The 16633-nt window shown below is 45.3% G+C and overlaps 1 protein-coding gene across 1 annotated transcript in view; it reads right to left on the bottom strand.

Annotated features, from left to right (window-relative positions):
* Positions 1–16633, bottom strand: part of LOC112239049 (neuroligin-3) — a 438413-nt gene that overhangs the window by 147513 nt on the left and 274267 nt on the right. The window contains 1 exon segment of the mRNA XM_042326036.1: positions 2146–2331. Within this exon segment, the coding sequence (XP_042181970.1) occupies positions 2146–2331 (186 nt within the window).

The following is a 16633-nucleotide window of genomic DNA, read 5'->3' on the forward strand; positions in this document are numbered from 1 at the left end:
ATAAAGTCAAGCCAGGAATTCCCAGTTGGTATAAAGACAATTATGGTTATGAATGGTTTAATTATTCCTTATTTCCTTCCTTCCTTTCGCCCTTCCTTCCTTGACGACCTGCCATGTAACGTGTTTCTGTGCATGGTCCTTGCTCATTTGTAGCATTACATGGCGACTGCGTAAAAATTGCTTAACCCTAAACCTAAACCTAACCTTAACCCTAGCCCTAAAACTAAACCTAACCTTAACCCTAGCCCTAAACCTAAACCTAACCTTAACCCTAGCCCTAAACCTAACCTTAACCCTAGCCCTAAAGCTAACCTTAACCCTAGCCCTAAACCTAACCTTAACCCTAGCCCTAAACCTAAACCTAACCTAAACCCTAGCCCTAGCCCTAGCCCTAAACCTAACCTTAACCCTTAACCCTAGCCCTAAACCTAACCTTAACCCTAGCCCTAAACCTAACCTTAACCCTAGCCCTAAACCTAACCTTAACCCTAGCCCTAAACCTAACCTTAACCTTAACCCTAGCCCTAAACCTAACCCTAACCCTAACCCTAACCTAACCTTAACCCTAGCCCTAAACCTAACCTTAACCTTAACCCTAGCCCTAGCCCTAAACCTAACCTGTAACCTTAACCCTAGCCCTAACCATCAACCTATCCTTAACCTTAACCCTAACCTTAATCCTATCCCTAACCCTAACCTAACCTATATTCTGAACCTAACCTGTAACCTTAACCCTAGCCCTAACCTTCAACCTATCCTTAACCTTAACCCTAACCTTAACCCTATCCCTAACCCTAACCTAACCTATATTCTGAATCTAACCTGTAACCTAACCTTAATCCTATCCCTAACCCTAACCTAACCTATATTCTGAACCTAACCTGTAACCTTAACAGATAGTTACTTGGTAGTGTGACCCTCTATAGAACATCTACAGATTGACTTTCTGGACTATCCAGCAGCATGCCCTCTACACTGTCCATCCCGTCCCCTGTGTGTCTCTGTGAGTGTGTGTCTCTGTGAGTGAGTGTGTGTCTCTGTGAGTGTGTGTGTGTGTCTCTGTGAGTGTGTGTGTGTGTCTCTGTGAGTGTGTGTGTGTGAGTGTGTGTGTGTCTCTGTGAGTGTGTGTGTGTGTCTCTGTGAGTGTGTGTGTGTGTCTCTGTGAGTGTGTGTGTGTGTGTCTCTGTGAGTGTGTGTGTGTGTGTCTCTGTGAGTGTGTGTGTGTCTCTGTGAGTGTGTGTGTGTGTGTCTCTGTGAGTGTGTGTGTGTGTGTGTCTCTGTGAGTGTGTGTGTGTGTCTCTGTGAGTGTGTGTGTGTGTCTCTGTGAGTGTGTGTGTGTGTGTGTCTCTGTGAGTGTGTGTGTGTGTGTCTCTGTGAGTGTGTGTGTGTGTCTCTGTGAGTGTGTGTGTGTGTGTCTCTGTGAGTGTGTGTGTGTCTCTGTGAGTGTGTGTGTCTCTGTGAGTGTGTGTGTGTGTCTCTGTGAGTGTGTGTGTGTGTGTCTCTGTGAGTGCGTGTGTGTGTCTTTGTGAGTGTGTGTGTGTGTCTTTGTGAGTGTGTGTCTCTGTGAGTGCGTGTGTGTGTCTCTGTGAGTGTGTGTGTGTGTCTCTGTGAGTGCGTGTGTGTGTCTGTGAATTAGCATACTGCCACAGTCTAATAAACAGCCTCGTCACCTTCATGAGCTCTGTTGCAGGACATACAGGACTATAAAGCACATCCACCACTAGCTGGGTTAACCTACACATACCTTCTCTCATATTATTAAGCAACAGGACAGTCAATCTCCATTGAGCGGTTGAAGCATGACGTAAGCCACTAGATAAACAACATCCGTCTTGATTGGATGATTGAATTGTTCCATTATACAGGGTTTAGGGGGCTGGGGTTCCGCTTTACCCCCTCGAGCATCTCCGGATAACAAATCCCAAAAGCAGTTTTCTCAGTAAATCAACTGTAAACCAGACATTCAGGACAGTACTCAGATGAAACCCAATGCCAAACACCACCTTTCTTAAATCTATCCAGATGCCCACTTTCTAAATATTTTCTAAACTAAATACCAGACTTCCCCAACTGATTCTGACACAGAGATATCACATACCCAATCCCCTCTGTCCCATCCCAGTCATGGACAGAGTGTGTTCCTACCTTCAGAGTGGTGTGAGAGGGTGAGCAGGCTGACACAGGACGCTCCTATCCCAGATCCAAACACTGTGATACGGTTGGAGTCTCCTCCGAAGTATCCAATGTTCTCACTGATCCACCTCAGAGCCTGGATCTGGTCCAGTAGGCCGTAGTTCCCCTTAGCTGCCTGGTCCCCTGTAGACAGGAACCCTGGAACAGACACAGAGGATACAGGGTTAGTCAATGACGTAACACTAACATGGACACCTGGTTGAGGTTGATTCCTTTTGGGTCCCAGGTTAACACTGGACACCTGGCTGAGGTTGATTCCTTTTGGGTCCCAGGTTAACATGGACACCTGGCTGAGGTTGATTCCTTTTGGGTCCCAGGTTAACATGGACACCTGGCTGAGGTTGATTCCTTTTAGGTCCCAGGTTAACACTGGACACCTGGCTGAGGTTGATTCCTTTTAGGTCCCAGGTTAACACTGGACACCTGGCTGAAGTTGATTCCTTTTGGGTCCCAGGTTAACATGGACACCTGGCTGAGGTTGATTCCTTTTGGGTCCCAGGTTAACATGGACACCTGGCTGAGGTTGATTCCTTTTAGGTCCCAGGTTAACACTGGACACCTGGCTGAGGTTGATTCCTTTTGGGTCCCAGGTTAACACTGAAGACCTGGCTGAGGTTGATTCCTTTTGGGTCCCAGGTTAAACTATCAAGCTCTCCGGCTCTCCAGTGAGATCCTGACTGATTGGAATACATGATTGTTGGTCAAATCAAAGGGCTGTGTGACCACATGTCATGTTTACATTATGGGAAATCAATGTTGAGCCTCCCTGGACAGTCACATATCACCCTGTCTATCGACCCGCCGTGATGAGAACCACATGTATCTATGAGTGCTGTTGTGTTGTGACACTGAGAGAAAAGGCAGGAGAGATGGAAGCTAAGAGGCCCTGAATAACATACATGTACCAGAACTGTTCCCTCGTAAATCATGACCTCTTTAGTGTAGGCCTTTATTGCAACAAAAACAAAACCGTTTTTTAAATGTTTTTGTACTTTAATTTGAAATGTTTCCGATGTTCCGCTATTTTACGACAGGATATAAAGGGTTAGGGTTAGGACAGGATATAGAGGGTTAGGGTTAGGACAGGATATAGAGGGTTAGGGTTAGGACAGGATATAGAGGGTTAGGGTTAGGACAGGATATAGAGGGTTAGGGTTAGGACAGGATCTAGAGGGTTAGGGTTAGGACAGGATATAGAGGAGTAGGGTTAGGACAGGATATAGAGGAGTAGGGTTAGGACAGGATATAGAGGGTTAGGGTTAGGACAGGATATAGAGGAGTAGGGTTAGGACAGGATATAGAGGAGTAGGGTTAGGACAGGATATAGAGGAGTAGAGATGATGAGTAGAACTGCTTTATGTGGAATATATGCAGAACTATTGGAGTCATGGTAATATATCCTTCAGCTATTGTACCTCGAGGCAGTTAGGCAGTTAGTTGTTTTACAGGGCTCTACATGTTTCAATGTACAGAACATGAACTACATGGACTAGACATCTTCACATGATGGCGTGTGACATTGAGCCTCTCTTTGGGACGTGTGTGTTCATGTTAACACTGAGTCACTATAACCACATCTCCAGGGCTCTGTCCCAAACACATAAGAGAGAGAGAGGGATGCCCACGCAAGCACGCACGCACACACACACACACACACACGCACGCGCACACACCCACCCACGCACGCACACACACACACGCACACACACACACACGCACGCGCACACACCCACCCACGCACGCACACACACACACACACACACACACACACACACACACACACACACACACACACCACCCACGCACGCACGCACACACACCCACCCACCTACCCACGCACGCACACACACACGCGCATGCACACACACACACTCCCACGCACACACGCACGCACGCACGCATGCACACACACACACACACACACACAAACACACACACAAACACACACACACACACACACAAACTATAACTGTGTCTCCAGGGCTTAGGCACAGCTGTATGATGGGTAATAGAATGTTACATCATCTGATGTCCCAGAGGACCTCTCAATAGACTCTGTGTCCATATCACATATCACCTACACTGGCAACAGCCAACATAAATAGCCTCTTTATTAGGCCTAACATATCCAATCTGAACCGGCAGGCCACAGGTAGCCAGCCTATGGGTACGAATACCGGTTAAATAAAAACACTTAAGAATATAAAGTGCAATGCTGTAATATTTTTTTTTCTTCACATTTTCAAACAGCCCATTTATATTTTCCAACTGGCTATACATTTGAGTTTTTTTTCTCGCCTGAGTTTCACTGTCAAAAATATAATTAAACCATCTAGTGTTCAGAGAAATAACAACACAATGTCAAATACAGGTAGCCTAGTCAAATAATTAACATCCAATCACATTAACCGTTACTCATCCAATCACATGAAACGTTACTCTCTTGTGGGAATTCCACTAATGGTCCGTATGTAGCCAAACGTAGCTCATGTAGCGTATGTAGCTCATGTTGGTATCTGTACTGATGGTGTAAAAGCCATGACGGGGAGACATAGTGGAGCCATAACGCACGTGCAAGCAGTTGCTCCAGACGTCACTTGGGTGCACTGCAGCATCCACCAAGAGGCTCTTGGGTGCACTGCAGCATCCACCAAGAGGCTCTTGGGTCCACTGCAGCATCCACCAAGAGGCTCTTGGGTCCACTGCAGCATCCACCGAGAGGCTCTTACTGCCAAGGGAATGCCTGACAGTTAGAAAGATGTTTTGGACTCTACAGTGAAAATGGTTAACTTTGTTGAAGCAAGGTCCCTGAACTCTTGTGTATTTTCTGCACTATGCAATGATATGGGCAGCGACCATGTAACGCTTTTACAACATACAGAAGTGTGCTGGTTATCAAAGGGCAAAGTATTGGCAGGTTTTTTAATTGAGAGACGAGCTTAAAATTTTCTATACTGACCATCATTTTCACTTGTCTGACCGCTTGCATGATGACGAATTTCTCACACGACTGGCCTACCTGGGTAATGTTTTTTCTCGCCTGAATGATCTGAATCAAGGATTACAGGGACACTCTGCAACTATATTCAATGTGCATGACAAAACTGAGGCTATTATTAAAAAGTTGGAGCTCTTTTCTGTCTGCATTAACAAGGACAACACACAGGTCTTTCCATCATTGTATGTTTTTTTTGTGTGCAAATGATTTCAAGCTTACGGACAATGTCAAATGTGATATAGCGAAGCACCTGTGTGAGTTGGGTGCGCAATTACGCAGGTACTTTCCCAAAACGGATGACACAAACAACTGTATTTGTTATCTCTTTCATGCCCTGCCTTCAGTCCACTTACTGATATCTGAACAAGAGAGCCTCATCGAACCACATACTTATGTGAGAGTGGATTCTCGGACCTCACCAGCATGAAAACTAAATACAGGCACAGACTGTGTGTGGAAAATGATTTAAGACTGAGACTCTCTCCAATACAACCCAACATTGCAGAGTTATGTACATCCTTTCAAGCACACCCTTCTCATTAACCTGTGGTGAGTTATTCACAATTTTAGATGAACAAATAAGGGTTTATCTGTAAGATGGTTAAATAAAGAGCAAAATGATTGATTATTATTATATTATTATTTGTACCCTGGTTCTCATCGTCACTTCCCACGAGCCGAGTTGTGACAAAAACTCACAGTCATTGTTATATTTAATACATGTATCATATAGTGTGTGTGTGACAGCCTTACAACGATGGCATAAACCAACATTTGAGAGTGCGCTGACCCTGGTGCTAGAGGGGGTACAGCTGACCCTGGTGCTAGAGGGGGTACTCAGTTGGAGGTTGAATGTTTGAAGGGGTACGGGACTACAAAAAGTTTGGGAACCACTGCTCTACAGCATCACAGTAAATCCATGATTTATTTAGACAGGTCTAAAGAAACATGATAAGAAGAAAATGTAGTCTATTCTATATCTATATATTCTATATCTATAGAAGAACAGAATAGCATACTCTGAGTTGTCATTATGTCAGTCTCTGATATGGCTGTGCCATATGGCTGTGTGCCACACTAGTTCATTTAGCAGACACCATTTGTTCAGAATTCCGTGGCATTATTTTACAATCAAACTGGAAGTTTTCCGACTAGCTTGGAAAGACAGTACCGTGCAGTATCGAAGAGCCCTTACTGCTGCTACACCAAACTGGAAGTCTTCCGACTAGCTTGGAAAGACAGTACCGTGCAGTATCGAAGAGCCCTTACTGCTGCTACACCAAACTGGAAGTTTTCCGACTAGCTTGGAAAGACAGTACCGTGCAGTATCGAAGAGCCCTTACTGCTGCTACACCAAACTGGAAGTTTTCCGACTAGCTTGGAAAGACAGTACCATGCAGTACCGAAGAGCCCTTACTGCTGCTACACCAAACTGGAAGTTTTCCGACTAGCTTGGAAAGACAGTACCGTGCAGTATCGAAGAGCCCTTACTGCTGCTACACCAAACTGGAAGTTTTCCGACTAGCTTGGAAAGACAGTACCGTGCAGTACCGAAGAGCCCTTACTGCTGCTACACCAAACTGGAAGTTTTCCGACTAGCTTGGAAAGACAGTACCGTGCGAAGAGCCCTCACTGCTGCTTGATCATCCTATTTTTACAACTTAATTGAGGAAAATAAGAACAATCCGAAATGTCTTTTTGATACTGTCGCAAAGCTAACTGAAAAGCAGCATTCCCCAAGAGAGGATGGCTTTCACTTCAGCAGTAATAAATTAATGAACTTTTTTGAGGAAAAGATCATGATCATTAGAAAGCAAATAATGGGCTCCTCTTTAAATCTGCGTAATCCTCCAAAGCTCAGTTGTCCTGAGTCTGCACAACTCTGCCAGGACCTAGGATCAAGAGAGACACTCAAGTGTTTTAGTACTATATCTCTTGACACAATGATGAAAATAATCATAGCCTCTAAACCTTCAAGCTGCATACTGGACCCTATTCCAACTAAACTACTGAAAGAGCTGCTTCCTGTGCTTGGCCGTCCTATGTTGAACATAATAAACGGCTCTCTATCCACCGGATGTGTACCAAACTCACTAAAAGTGTCAGTAATAAAGCCTCTCTTGAAAAAGCCAAACCTTGACCCAGAAAATATAAAAAACTATCGGCCTATATCAAATCTTCCATTCTTCTCAAAAAAATAGAAAAAGCTGTTGCACAGCAAGTCACTGCCTTCCTGAAGTCAAACAATGTATATGAAATGCTTCAGTCTGGTTTTAGACCCCATCATAGCACTGAGACTGCACTTGTAAAGGTGGTAAATGACCTTTTAATGGCGTCAGACCGAGGCTCTGCATCTGTCCTCGTGCTCCTAGACCTTAGTGCTGCTTTTGATACCATCGATCACCACATTCTTTTGGAGAGATTGGATACCCAAATTGGCCTACACGGACAAGTTCTGGCCTGGTTTAGATATGATCTGTCGGAAAGATATCAGTTTGTCTCTGTGAATGTTTTGTCCTCTGACAAATAATGACAAATAAACTGTACATTTCGGTGTTCCTCAAGGTTCCGTTTTAGGACCACTATTGTTTTCACTATATATTTTACCTCTTGGGGATATCATTCGAAAACATAATGTTAACTTTCACTGCTATGCGGATGACACACAGCTGTACATTTCAATGAAGCATGGTGAAGCCCCAAAATTGCCCTCGCTAGAAGCCTGTGTTTCACACATAAGGAAGTGGATGGCTGCAAACTTTCTACTTTTAAACTTGGAAAAAACAGAGATGCTTGTCCTAGGTCCCAAGAAACAAAGAGATCTTCTGTTGAACCTGACAATTAATCTTGATTGGTTGTACAGTCGTTTCAAATAAAACTGTGAAGGACCTCGGCGTTACTCTGGACCCTGATCTCTCTTTTGACGAACATACCAAGACTGTTTCAAGGACAGCTTTTTTCCATCTACGTAACATTGCAATGATCAGAAACTTTCTGTGCAAAAATGATGTCGAAAAATTTATCCACGCTTTTGTTACTTCTAGGTTAGATTACTGCAATGCTCTACTTTCTGGCTACCCAGATAAAGCACTAAATTAACTTCAGTTAGTGCTAAATACGGCTGCTAAAATCCTGACTAGAACCAAAAAATTTGATCATATTACTCCAGTGCTAGCCTTCCTACACTGGCTTCCTGTTAAGGCTAGGGCTGATGTCAAGGTTTTACTGCTAAACTACAAAGCATTACATGAGCTTACTCCTACCTATCTTTCCGATTTGGTAATGCCATAACATACCTCAACGTACACTACAGTCACAAGACGCGGGCCTCCTTATTGTCCCTAGAATTTCAAAGCAAACAGCTGGAGGCAGGGCTTTCTCCTATAGAGCTCCATTTTTACGGAATGGTCTGCCTATGTCATGTGAGAGACGCAGACTCGGTCTCGACCTTTAAGTCTTTATTGAAGACTCATCTCTTCAGTAGGTCCTATGATTGAGTGTAGTCTGACCCAGGGGTGTGAAGCTGAACGGAAAGGCACTGGAGCGACGAACCACCATTGCTGTCTCTGCCTGGCCGATTCCCCTCTCTCCGCTGGGATTCTCTGCATCTCTAACCCTATTACAGGGGCTGAGTCACTGGCTTACTGGTGCTCTGTCATGCCGTCCCTAGGAGGGGTGCGTCACTTGAGTGGGTTGAGTCACTGACGTGATCTTCCTGTCTGGGTTGGCGCCCCCCCTCGGGTTCGTGCCGTGGCGGAGATCTTCGTGGGCTATACTCGGCTTTGTCTCAGGGTAGTAGGTTGGTGGTTGAACATATCCGTCTAGTGGTGTGCGGGCTGTGCTTTGGCAAAGTGGGTGGGGTTATATCCTGCCTGTTTGGCCCTGTGGGGGGTATCGTCGGACAGGGTCACAGTGTCTCCCGACCCCTCCTGTCTCAGCCTCCAGTATTTATGCTGCAGTAGTTTGTTTCGGGGGGCTAGGGTCAGTTTGTTATATCTGGAGTTTTTCTCCTGTCTTATCCAGTGTCCTCCCTCTAATTCTCTCTCTCTTCTCTCTTTCTTCTCTCTGATGACCTGAGCCCTAGGACCATGCCTCAGGAATACCTGGCCTGATGACTCCTTGCTGTCCCCAGTCCACTTGGTCATGCTGCTGCTCCAGTTTCAACTGTTCTGCCTGCGGCTATGGAACCCTGACCTGTTCACCGGACGTGCTACCTTGTCCCGGAAACTGTGTTTTTGGACTTTCTCTCTACCGCACCTGTGGTCTCTAACTCTGAATGATCGGCTATGAAAAGCCAACTGACATTTACTCCTGAGGTGCTGACCTGTTGCACCCTCAACAACCTCTGTGATTATTATATGACCCTTCTGGTCATCTATGAACGTTTGAACATCTTGGCCATGTTATAATCTCCACCCAGCACAGCCAGAAGAGGTCTGGCCACACCTCAGAGCCTGGTTCCTCTCTAGGTTTCTTCCTAGGTTCTGGCCTTTCTAGGGAGTTTTTCCTAGCCACCGTGCTTCTACACCTGCATTGCTTGCTGTTTGGGGTTTTAGGCTGGGTTTCTGTACAGCACTTTGAGATATCAGCTGATGGAAAAAGGGCTTAATAAAAACATTTGATTGATTGATTGAATCTCTACTTAATGTCCTCTACCAGACAATCTCTACCCAACGTCTCTACCAGACAATCTCTACCCAACGTCCTCTACCAGACAATCTCTACCCAACGTCCTCTACCAGACAATCTCTACCCAACGTCCTCTACCAGACAATCTCTACCCAACGTCCTCTACCAGACAATCTCTACTTAACGTCCTCTACCAGACAATCTCTACCCAACGTCCTCTACCAGACAATCTCTACTTAACGTCCTCTACCAGACAATCTCTACCCAACGTCCTCTACCAGACAATCTCTACTCAATGTCCTCTACCAGACAATCTCTACTCAATGTCCTCTACCATACAATCTCTACACAACGTCCTCTACCAGACAAGGCGATTCTCAACTCTGTGATGAAGGTCAGTGTGGCACAACAAATCTTTGCAGACCGTATAAGCCCTGATTCGAAAGCATCTGCTCAACATACTGTACTGTAGTCCTACATTAGCAGATCATAGAGAGGGAGTGTGTGTGTGTGTGAATGTGTGTGTAAGACCACTCCAACTCTCCTCTCTCCGACTACCTGTTGGTCCAACCACAGAGAAAGGGAAAGGGCATGGATCATAGATAGGGCTCAGCCATGCCAGGTGTCACAGTAAGCTAGACTGGAGTAGCAACACACACACACACACACACACACACACACACACACACACACACACACACACACACACACACACACACACACACACACACACACACACACACACACACACACACACACACACACACACACACACACACACAACACACACACACACACACACACACACACACACACCAACAGATGGTCTCCTTCAGACACTCCCTGAGGATGACAGAGACAGCAGGAGGACAGAGAGAGGGATGGATGAAGAGAAAGTGAGAGAGAGGGAGGAAGCCAGATGAAGGAGAAGGGAGAGAGAGAGTGATATGAGAAGCTTTGGGGTAGAGAATGAGAGAGAGAGAGAGAGAGAGAGAGAGAGGAGGGAGAGCAATGAAATAAATGAAAAACAGAGAAGAAGAGAGCAAGAAACAGAGAGAAGAAGAGGGCATCAGTAGAAACTAGAGTCTCTCTCGCTCTCTCTGAGCAGCTCCTACTCCTTATGTTGTCTGGTAACCAGGACAACAGATTTACAACCCTCTTTAGAGGCACCATGGGAGATGAGACGTGACTATGGCACCATAACCCTCACAAGCCAAATGGTTCACACTGACTTCCCACACAGCAGTCCGTATACTTATGTATTCTAAATTCCATTTCTTTACTTAGATTTGTGTGTATTGTTGTGAAATTGTTAGATATTACTGCACTGTTAGAGCTAGAAACACAAGCTGGGGTTAGGAGACTATAGGAGATGTAGTATAGAGGTGACGACTGGGGTTAGGAGACTATAGGAGATGTAGTATAGAGGTGATGACTGGGGTTAGGAGACTATAGGAGATGTAGTATAGAGGTGATGACTGGGGTTAGGAGACTATAGGGGATGTAATGTAGTATAGAGTTGATGACTGGGGTTAGGAGACTATAGGGGATGTAATGTAGTATAGAGGTGATGACTGGGGTTAGGAGACTATAGGGGATGTAATGTAGTATAGATGTGATGACTGGGGTTAGGAGACTATAGGGGATGTAATGTAGTATAGAGGTGATGACTGAGGTTAGGAGACTATAGGGGATGTAATATAGTATAGATGTGATGACTGGGGTTGGGAGACTATAGGGGATGTAATGTAGTATAGAGGTGACGACTGGGGTTAGGAGACTATAGGAGATGTAGTATAGAGGTGATGACTGGGGTTAGGAGACTATAGGGGATGTAATGTAGTATAGAGGTGACGACTGGGGTTAGGAGACTATAGGAGATGTAGTATAGAGGTGATGACTGGGGTTAGGAGACTATAGGGGATGTAATGTAGTATAGAGGTGATGACTGGGGTTGGGAGACTATAGGAGATGTAGTATAGAGGTGATGACTGGGGTTAGGAGACTATAGGGGATGTAATGTAGTATAGAGGTGATGACTGGGGTTAGGAGACTATAGGGGATGTAATGTAGTATAGAGGTGACGACTGAGGTTAGGAGACTATAGGGGATGTAATGTAGTATAGAGGTGACGACTGGGGTTAGGAGACTATAGGGGATGTAATGTAGTGTAGAGGTGATGACTGGGGTTAGGAGACTATAGGAGATGTAGTATAGAGGTGACGACTGGGGTTAGGAGACTATAGGGGATGTAATGTAGTCTAGAGGTGACGACTGGGGTTAGGAGACTATAGGGGATGTAATGTAGTATAGAGGTGACGACTGGGGTTAGGAGACTATAGGGGATGTGATGTACTATAGAGGTGACGACTGGGGTTAGGAGACTATAGGGGATGTAATGTAGTATAGAGGTGACGACTGGGGTTAGGAGACTATAGGGGATGTAATGTAGTCTAGAGGTGATGACTGGGGTTAGGAGACTACAGGGGATGTAATGTAGTATAGAGGTGACGACTGGGGTTAGGAGACTATAGGGGATGTAATGTAGTATAGAGGTGACGACTGGGGTTAGGAGACTATAGGGGATGTGATGTACTATAGAGGTGACGACTGGGGTTAGGAGACTATAGGGGATGTAATGTAGTATAGAGGTGACGACTGGGGTTAGGAGACTATAGGGGATGTAATGTAGTCTAGAGGTGATGACTGGGGTTAGGAGACTACAGGGGATGTAATGTAGTATAGAGGTGACGACTGGGGTTAGGAGACTATAGGGGATGTAATGTAGTATAGAGGTGATGACTGGGGTTGGGAGACTATAGGAGATGTAGTATAGAGGTGATGACTGGGGTTAGGAGACTATAGGGGATGTAATGTAGTATAGATGTGACGACTGGGGTTAGGAGACTATAGGGGATGTAATGTAGTATAGAGGTGACGACTGGGGTTAGGAGACTATAGGGGATGTAATGTAGTATAGAGGTGATGACTGGGGTTAGGAGACTATAGGGGATGTAATGTAGTATAGAGGTGATGATGATATGTGATGTCATAGCTAGGTAGATAAATCTAGATATTGTTAATACAATATAAGATGATCTTGTCAGTCTAGCACTTAGATATGTCATGTCTTGTATGAGATTTATACTTGGAGAATGAAGGATTCATATACTCAGATCGGAATTCAATCAATTGCAGAGGTGGGGAAAGTGCACAGCGGGGTTCACTCTGTAATGTTTACTACTAAACCACACCTGGATATAAAGGTCATCACAAACATTATGATGGAACTCACGGCAATGTGCATTTTTATCTGCATCTGTTTGAGTTTAGACCTCTTTCTATCTCCCTGTTTTGAATAGCCAGCTAGTTAAATAAGCAGTATTCAATCCAATGGCCGCCAGTGTACGATGCAATGCAGCATCTAAACAAACAAACAGTCCTGGCCATTAGAATACAGAGAATTTGGAGATAGAACACTATGTATTACCCAGACAAGACTTCCCTCCCTACTTCGCCATGGGCAGCATTTCGAAATACATGTAATATTGCCAGTGGTTAAGTTTCAATTGGAAAGGTGATAGCTAGTTAATATATATATATATTCAGAGAGCAATTAAGGCCATTGGTCTTATGTACCAGCTATTTGTGAATGTGCACTTTCAGTGATGGGGGAGGCTGATATGTTGGTGTGCTTTAAAAGATATTGGATTTATTTTTTGTTTACAGCGTTAATTTTGTGCTATTTCTCTTTGTTACCGTTGATTGAAGCTTTGGTGGTGATGTTAGTCAACAGACTAGCCTCGTTGCTCTGTGTCTGGCTGTATGGAATGTAAACTAACCAACAACTTGATGGGAGGAAGACTCTTCCTCTACTGTAGCAATATAGTTTGTCGTCTCCCACTAAAACTGTTCAGAACCTGGAGATAATAAACCTGTACTCGTACCCTGAGGCTACACATTGAACAAGTTTGACATCTCAAATTTCTTTCAGTACCCTCTTCAAAAAAAATACGGACATATTTTGGATCAAGCAGATGATCCCAACATGTTTCAGTAGGGTGTGGGTAGGAGCCCATGTTTCAGCAGGGTGTGGGTAGGAGCCCATGTTTCAGCAGGGTGTTGGTAGGAGCCCATGTTTCAGCAGGGTGTTTGTAGGAGCCCATGTTTCAGCAGGGTGTGGGTAGGAGCCCATGTTTCAGCAGGGTGTGGGTAGGAGCCCATGTTTCAGCAGGGTGTTAGTAGGAGCCCATGTTTCAGCAGGGTGTGGGTAGGAGCCCATGTTTCATGTTTCAGCAGGGTGTGGGTAGGAGCCCATGTTTCAGCAGGGTGTGGGTAGGAGCCCATGTTTCAGCAGGGTGTGGGTAGGAGCCCATGTTTCAGCAGGGTGTGGGTAGGAGCCCATGTTTCAGCAGGGTGTTAGTAGGAGCCCATGTTTCAGCAGGGTGTGGGTAGGAGCCCATGTTTCAGCAGGGTGTGGGTAGGAGCCCATGTTTCAGCAGGGTGTTAGTAGGAGCCCATGTTTCAGCAGGGTGTGGGTAGGAGCCCATGTTTCAGCAGGGTGTGGGTAGGAGCCCATGTTTCAGCAGGGTGTGGGTAGGAGCCCATGTTTCAGCAGGGAGTTAGTAGGAGCCCATGTTTCAGCAGGGTGTTGGTAGGAGCCCATGTTTCAGCAGGGTGTTAGTAGGAGCCCATTATTTCAGCAGGGTGTTAGTAGGAGCCCATGTTTCAGCAGGGTGTTGGTAGGAGCCCATGTTTCAGCAGGGTGTTGGTAGGAGCCCATGTTTCAGCAGGGTGTGGGTAGGTGCCCATGTTTCAGTAGGGTGTTAGTAGGAGCCCATGTTTCAGCTGGGTAGGAGCCCATGTTTCAGGGTAGGAGCCCATGTTTCAGCAGGGTGTGGGTAGGAGCCCATGTTTCAGCAGGGTGTGGGTAGGAGCCTATGTTTCAGCAGGGAGTTAGTAGGAGCCCATGTTTCAGCAGGGTGTTGGTAGGAGCCCATGTTTCAGCGGGGTGTGGGTAGGAGCCCATGTTTCAGCAGTGACAGGGTAAGAACTAACATTGGCTTACAGTGCGGTAGATAGTAGAGGTTATGTAGCTGAGGCCCACATTGGCTTGTTTTAGATGGGCAGCAGTCGATTACAGAAGCACCACTTTATTTTGGCTTGTATAAGAAGGACAGCAGTAGGCTACAGTAACCCCTAACCTTAACCCCTAAATCTCTCACCTCCTGTTGTTCACAGAATGATGGAGAGCTTGGTTTGTTTGCTTGGTTTGTTGTTTTGGAAAGTTTATTGTTTTGAAAGTGTATAGGAAAGTTTCTAAGTAGCTAGCTAACTTTTGAGTTTGGATCTCGCGACGCAGTTGGCATCAGTTGCTGGGACTGCTACTCTCCGTCCAGTGATCCTGCCGACCAAGGTCGGGTCTGAGGAGCAATTTGGCAGGGTTTTCTTGAGAGCCTGAATGCAGCCCACAATGCGGTTAGCCATTGTGGCTGGGACAACGTATTGTCCCGGGTCTGTGGCTGTCTAGATCCCTGCTGTTTGTTGTTGTTTTCAATCTTCCCTGCGACCTGGCCTGTCTGGAACTCCTAGGAGTAACAGCGTAACCTATGTTGCCATGACAAAGACCAAAGCCAACAGGAGTACCGCTGAGGAGAGTGGTGTCTCTATCACAGGTGAAGTATATTTTAAACAAACAAAAATAGTTCAACAAGCAGTTCTTACAACAACAAGAAACTAGCTTCAAGTGTTTTGTCCAAATACTGGTGGAGTCAACTAATAAAAGAATGGACCTGACCAGAGAGGTTCAGTACCCAAGGAACAGTTTGCAGTTCTCTCAGGGTCAGCTCGATGAGTTGAAACAGGAAAACGGCAAGATGACAGCAATCAGTAAGTCATTGAGAGAGGACATCAGTTCTGTGTGTGAATCCAGGACAACAATGAAGGAGAAATCAGATCTCGAGGGACCATCAAGGCGGAACAACATGTTTGTGGACGGAATTGCAGAATCTCCACATGAGACAGGATGAAGTCTGAGGATAAAGTGAGGGAAATGATCTCTGAGCAGTTGAAGATGGACCACAGGAAGATTGAGGTGGAGCGTGCCCACAGGACTGGAAAACCCATCACCGGCCCTGGTGACAGGTTCAGGCCAATAGTGGTCAAGTTCCTGAGGTTCAAGGACAAGGTAGCTGTTCTGGAAAAAGCCAATAACTTGAGAGGAACGTACAGTTGAAGTCGGAAGTTTACATACACCTAAGCCAACTACATTTAAACTCAGTTTTTCACAATTCCTGACATTTAATCGTAGTAAAAATTCCCTGTCTTATGTCAGTTAGGATCACCACTTTATTATAAGTGTGAAACGTTAGAACAATAGTAGGGAGAATGACTTATTTCAGCTTTTATTCCTTTTATCACATTCCCAGTGGGTCAGAAGTTTACATACACTCAATTAGTATTTGATAACATTGCCATTAAATTGATGAACTTGGGTCAAACGTTTCGGGTAGCCTTCCACAAGGTTCCCACAATAAGTTGGGTGAATTTTGGCCCATTCCTCCTGACAGAGCTGGTGTAACTGAGTCAGGTTTGTAGGCCTCCTTGCTCGCACACACCTTTTCATTTCTGCCCACACATTTTCTATAGGATTGAGGTCAGGGCTTGGTGATGACCACTCCAATACCTTGACTTTGTTGTCCTCAAGCCATTTTTACACAACTTTGGAAGTATGCTTGGGGTCATTGTCCATTTGGAAGACCCATTTGCGACTAAGCTTTAACTTACTGACTGATGTCTTGAGATGTATATCCA

This window comes from Oncorhynchus tshawytscha, linkage group LG08 (assembly GCF_018296145.1).
Source record: "Oncorhynchus tshawytscha isolate Ot180627B linkage group LG08, Otsh_v2.0, whole genome shotgun sequence".
Taxonomy (NCBI): domain Eukaryota; kingdom Metazoa; phylum Chordata; class Actinopteri; order Salmoniformes; family Salmonidae; genus Oncorhynchus; species Oncorhynchus tshawytscha.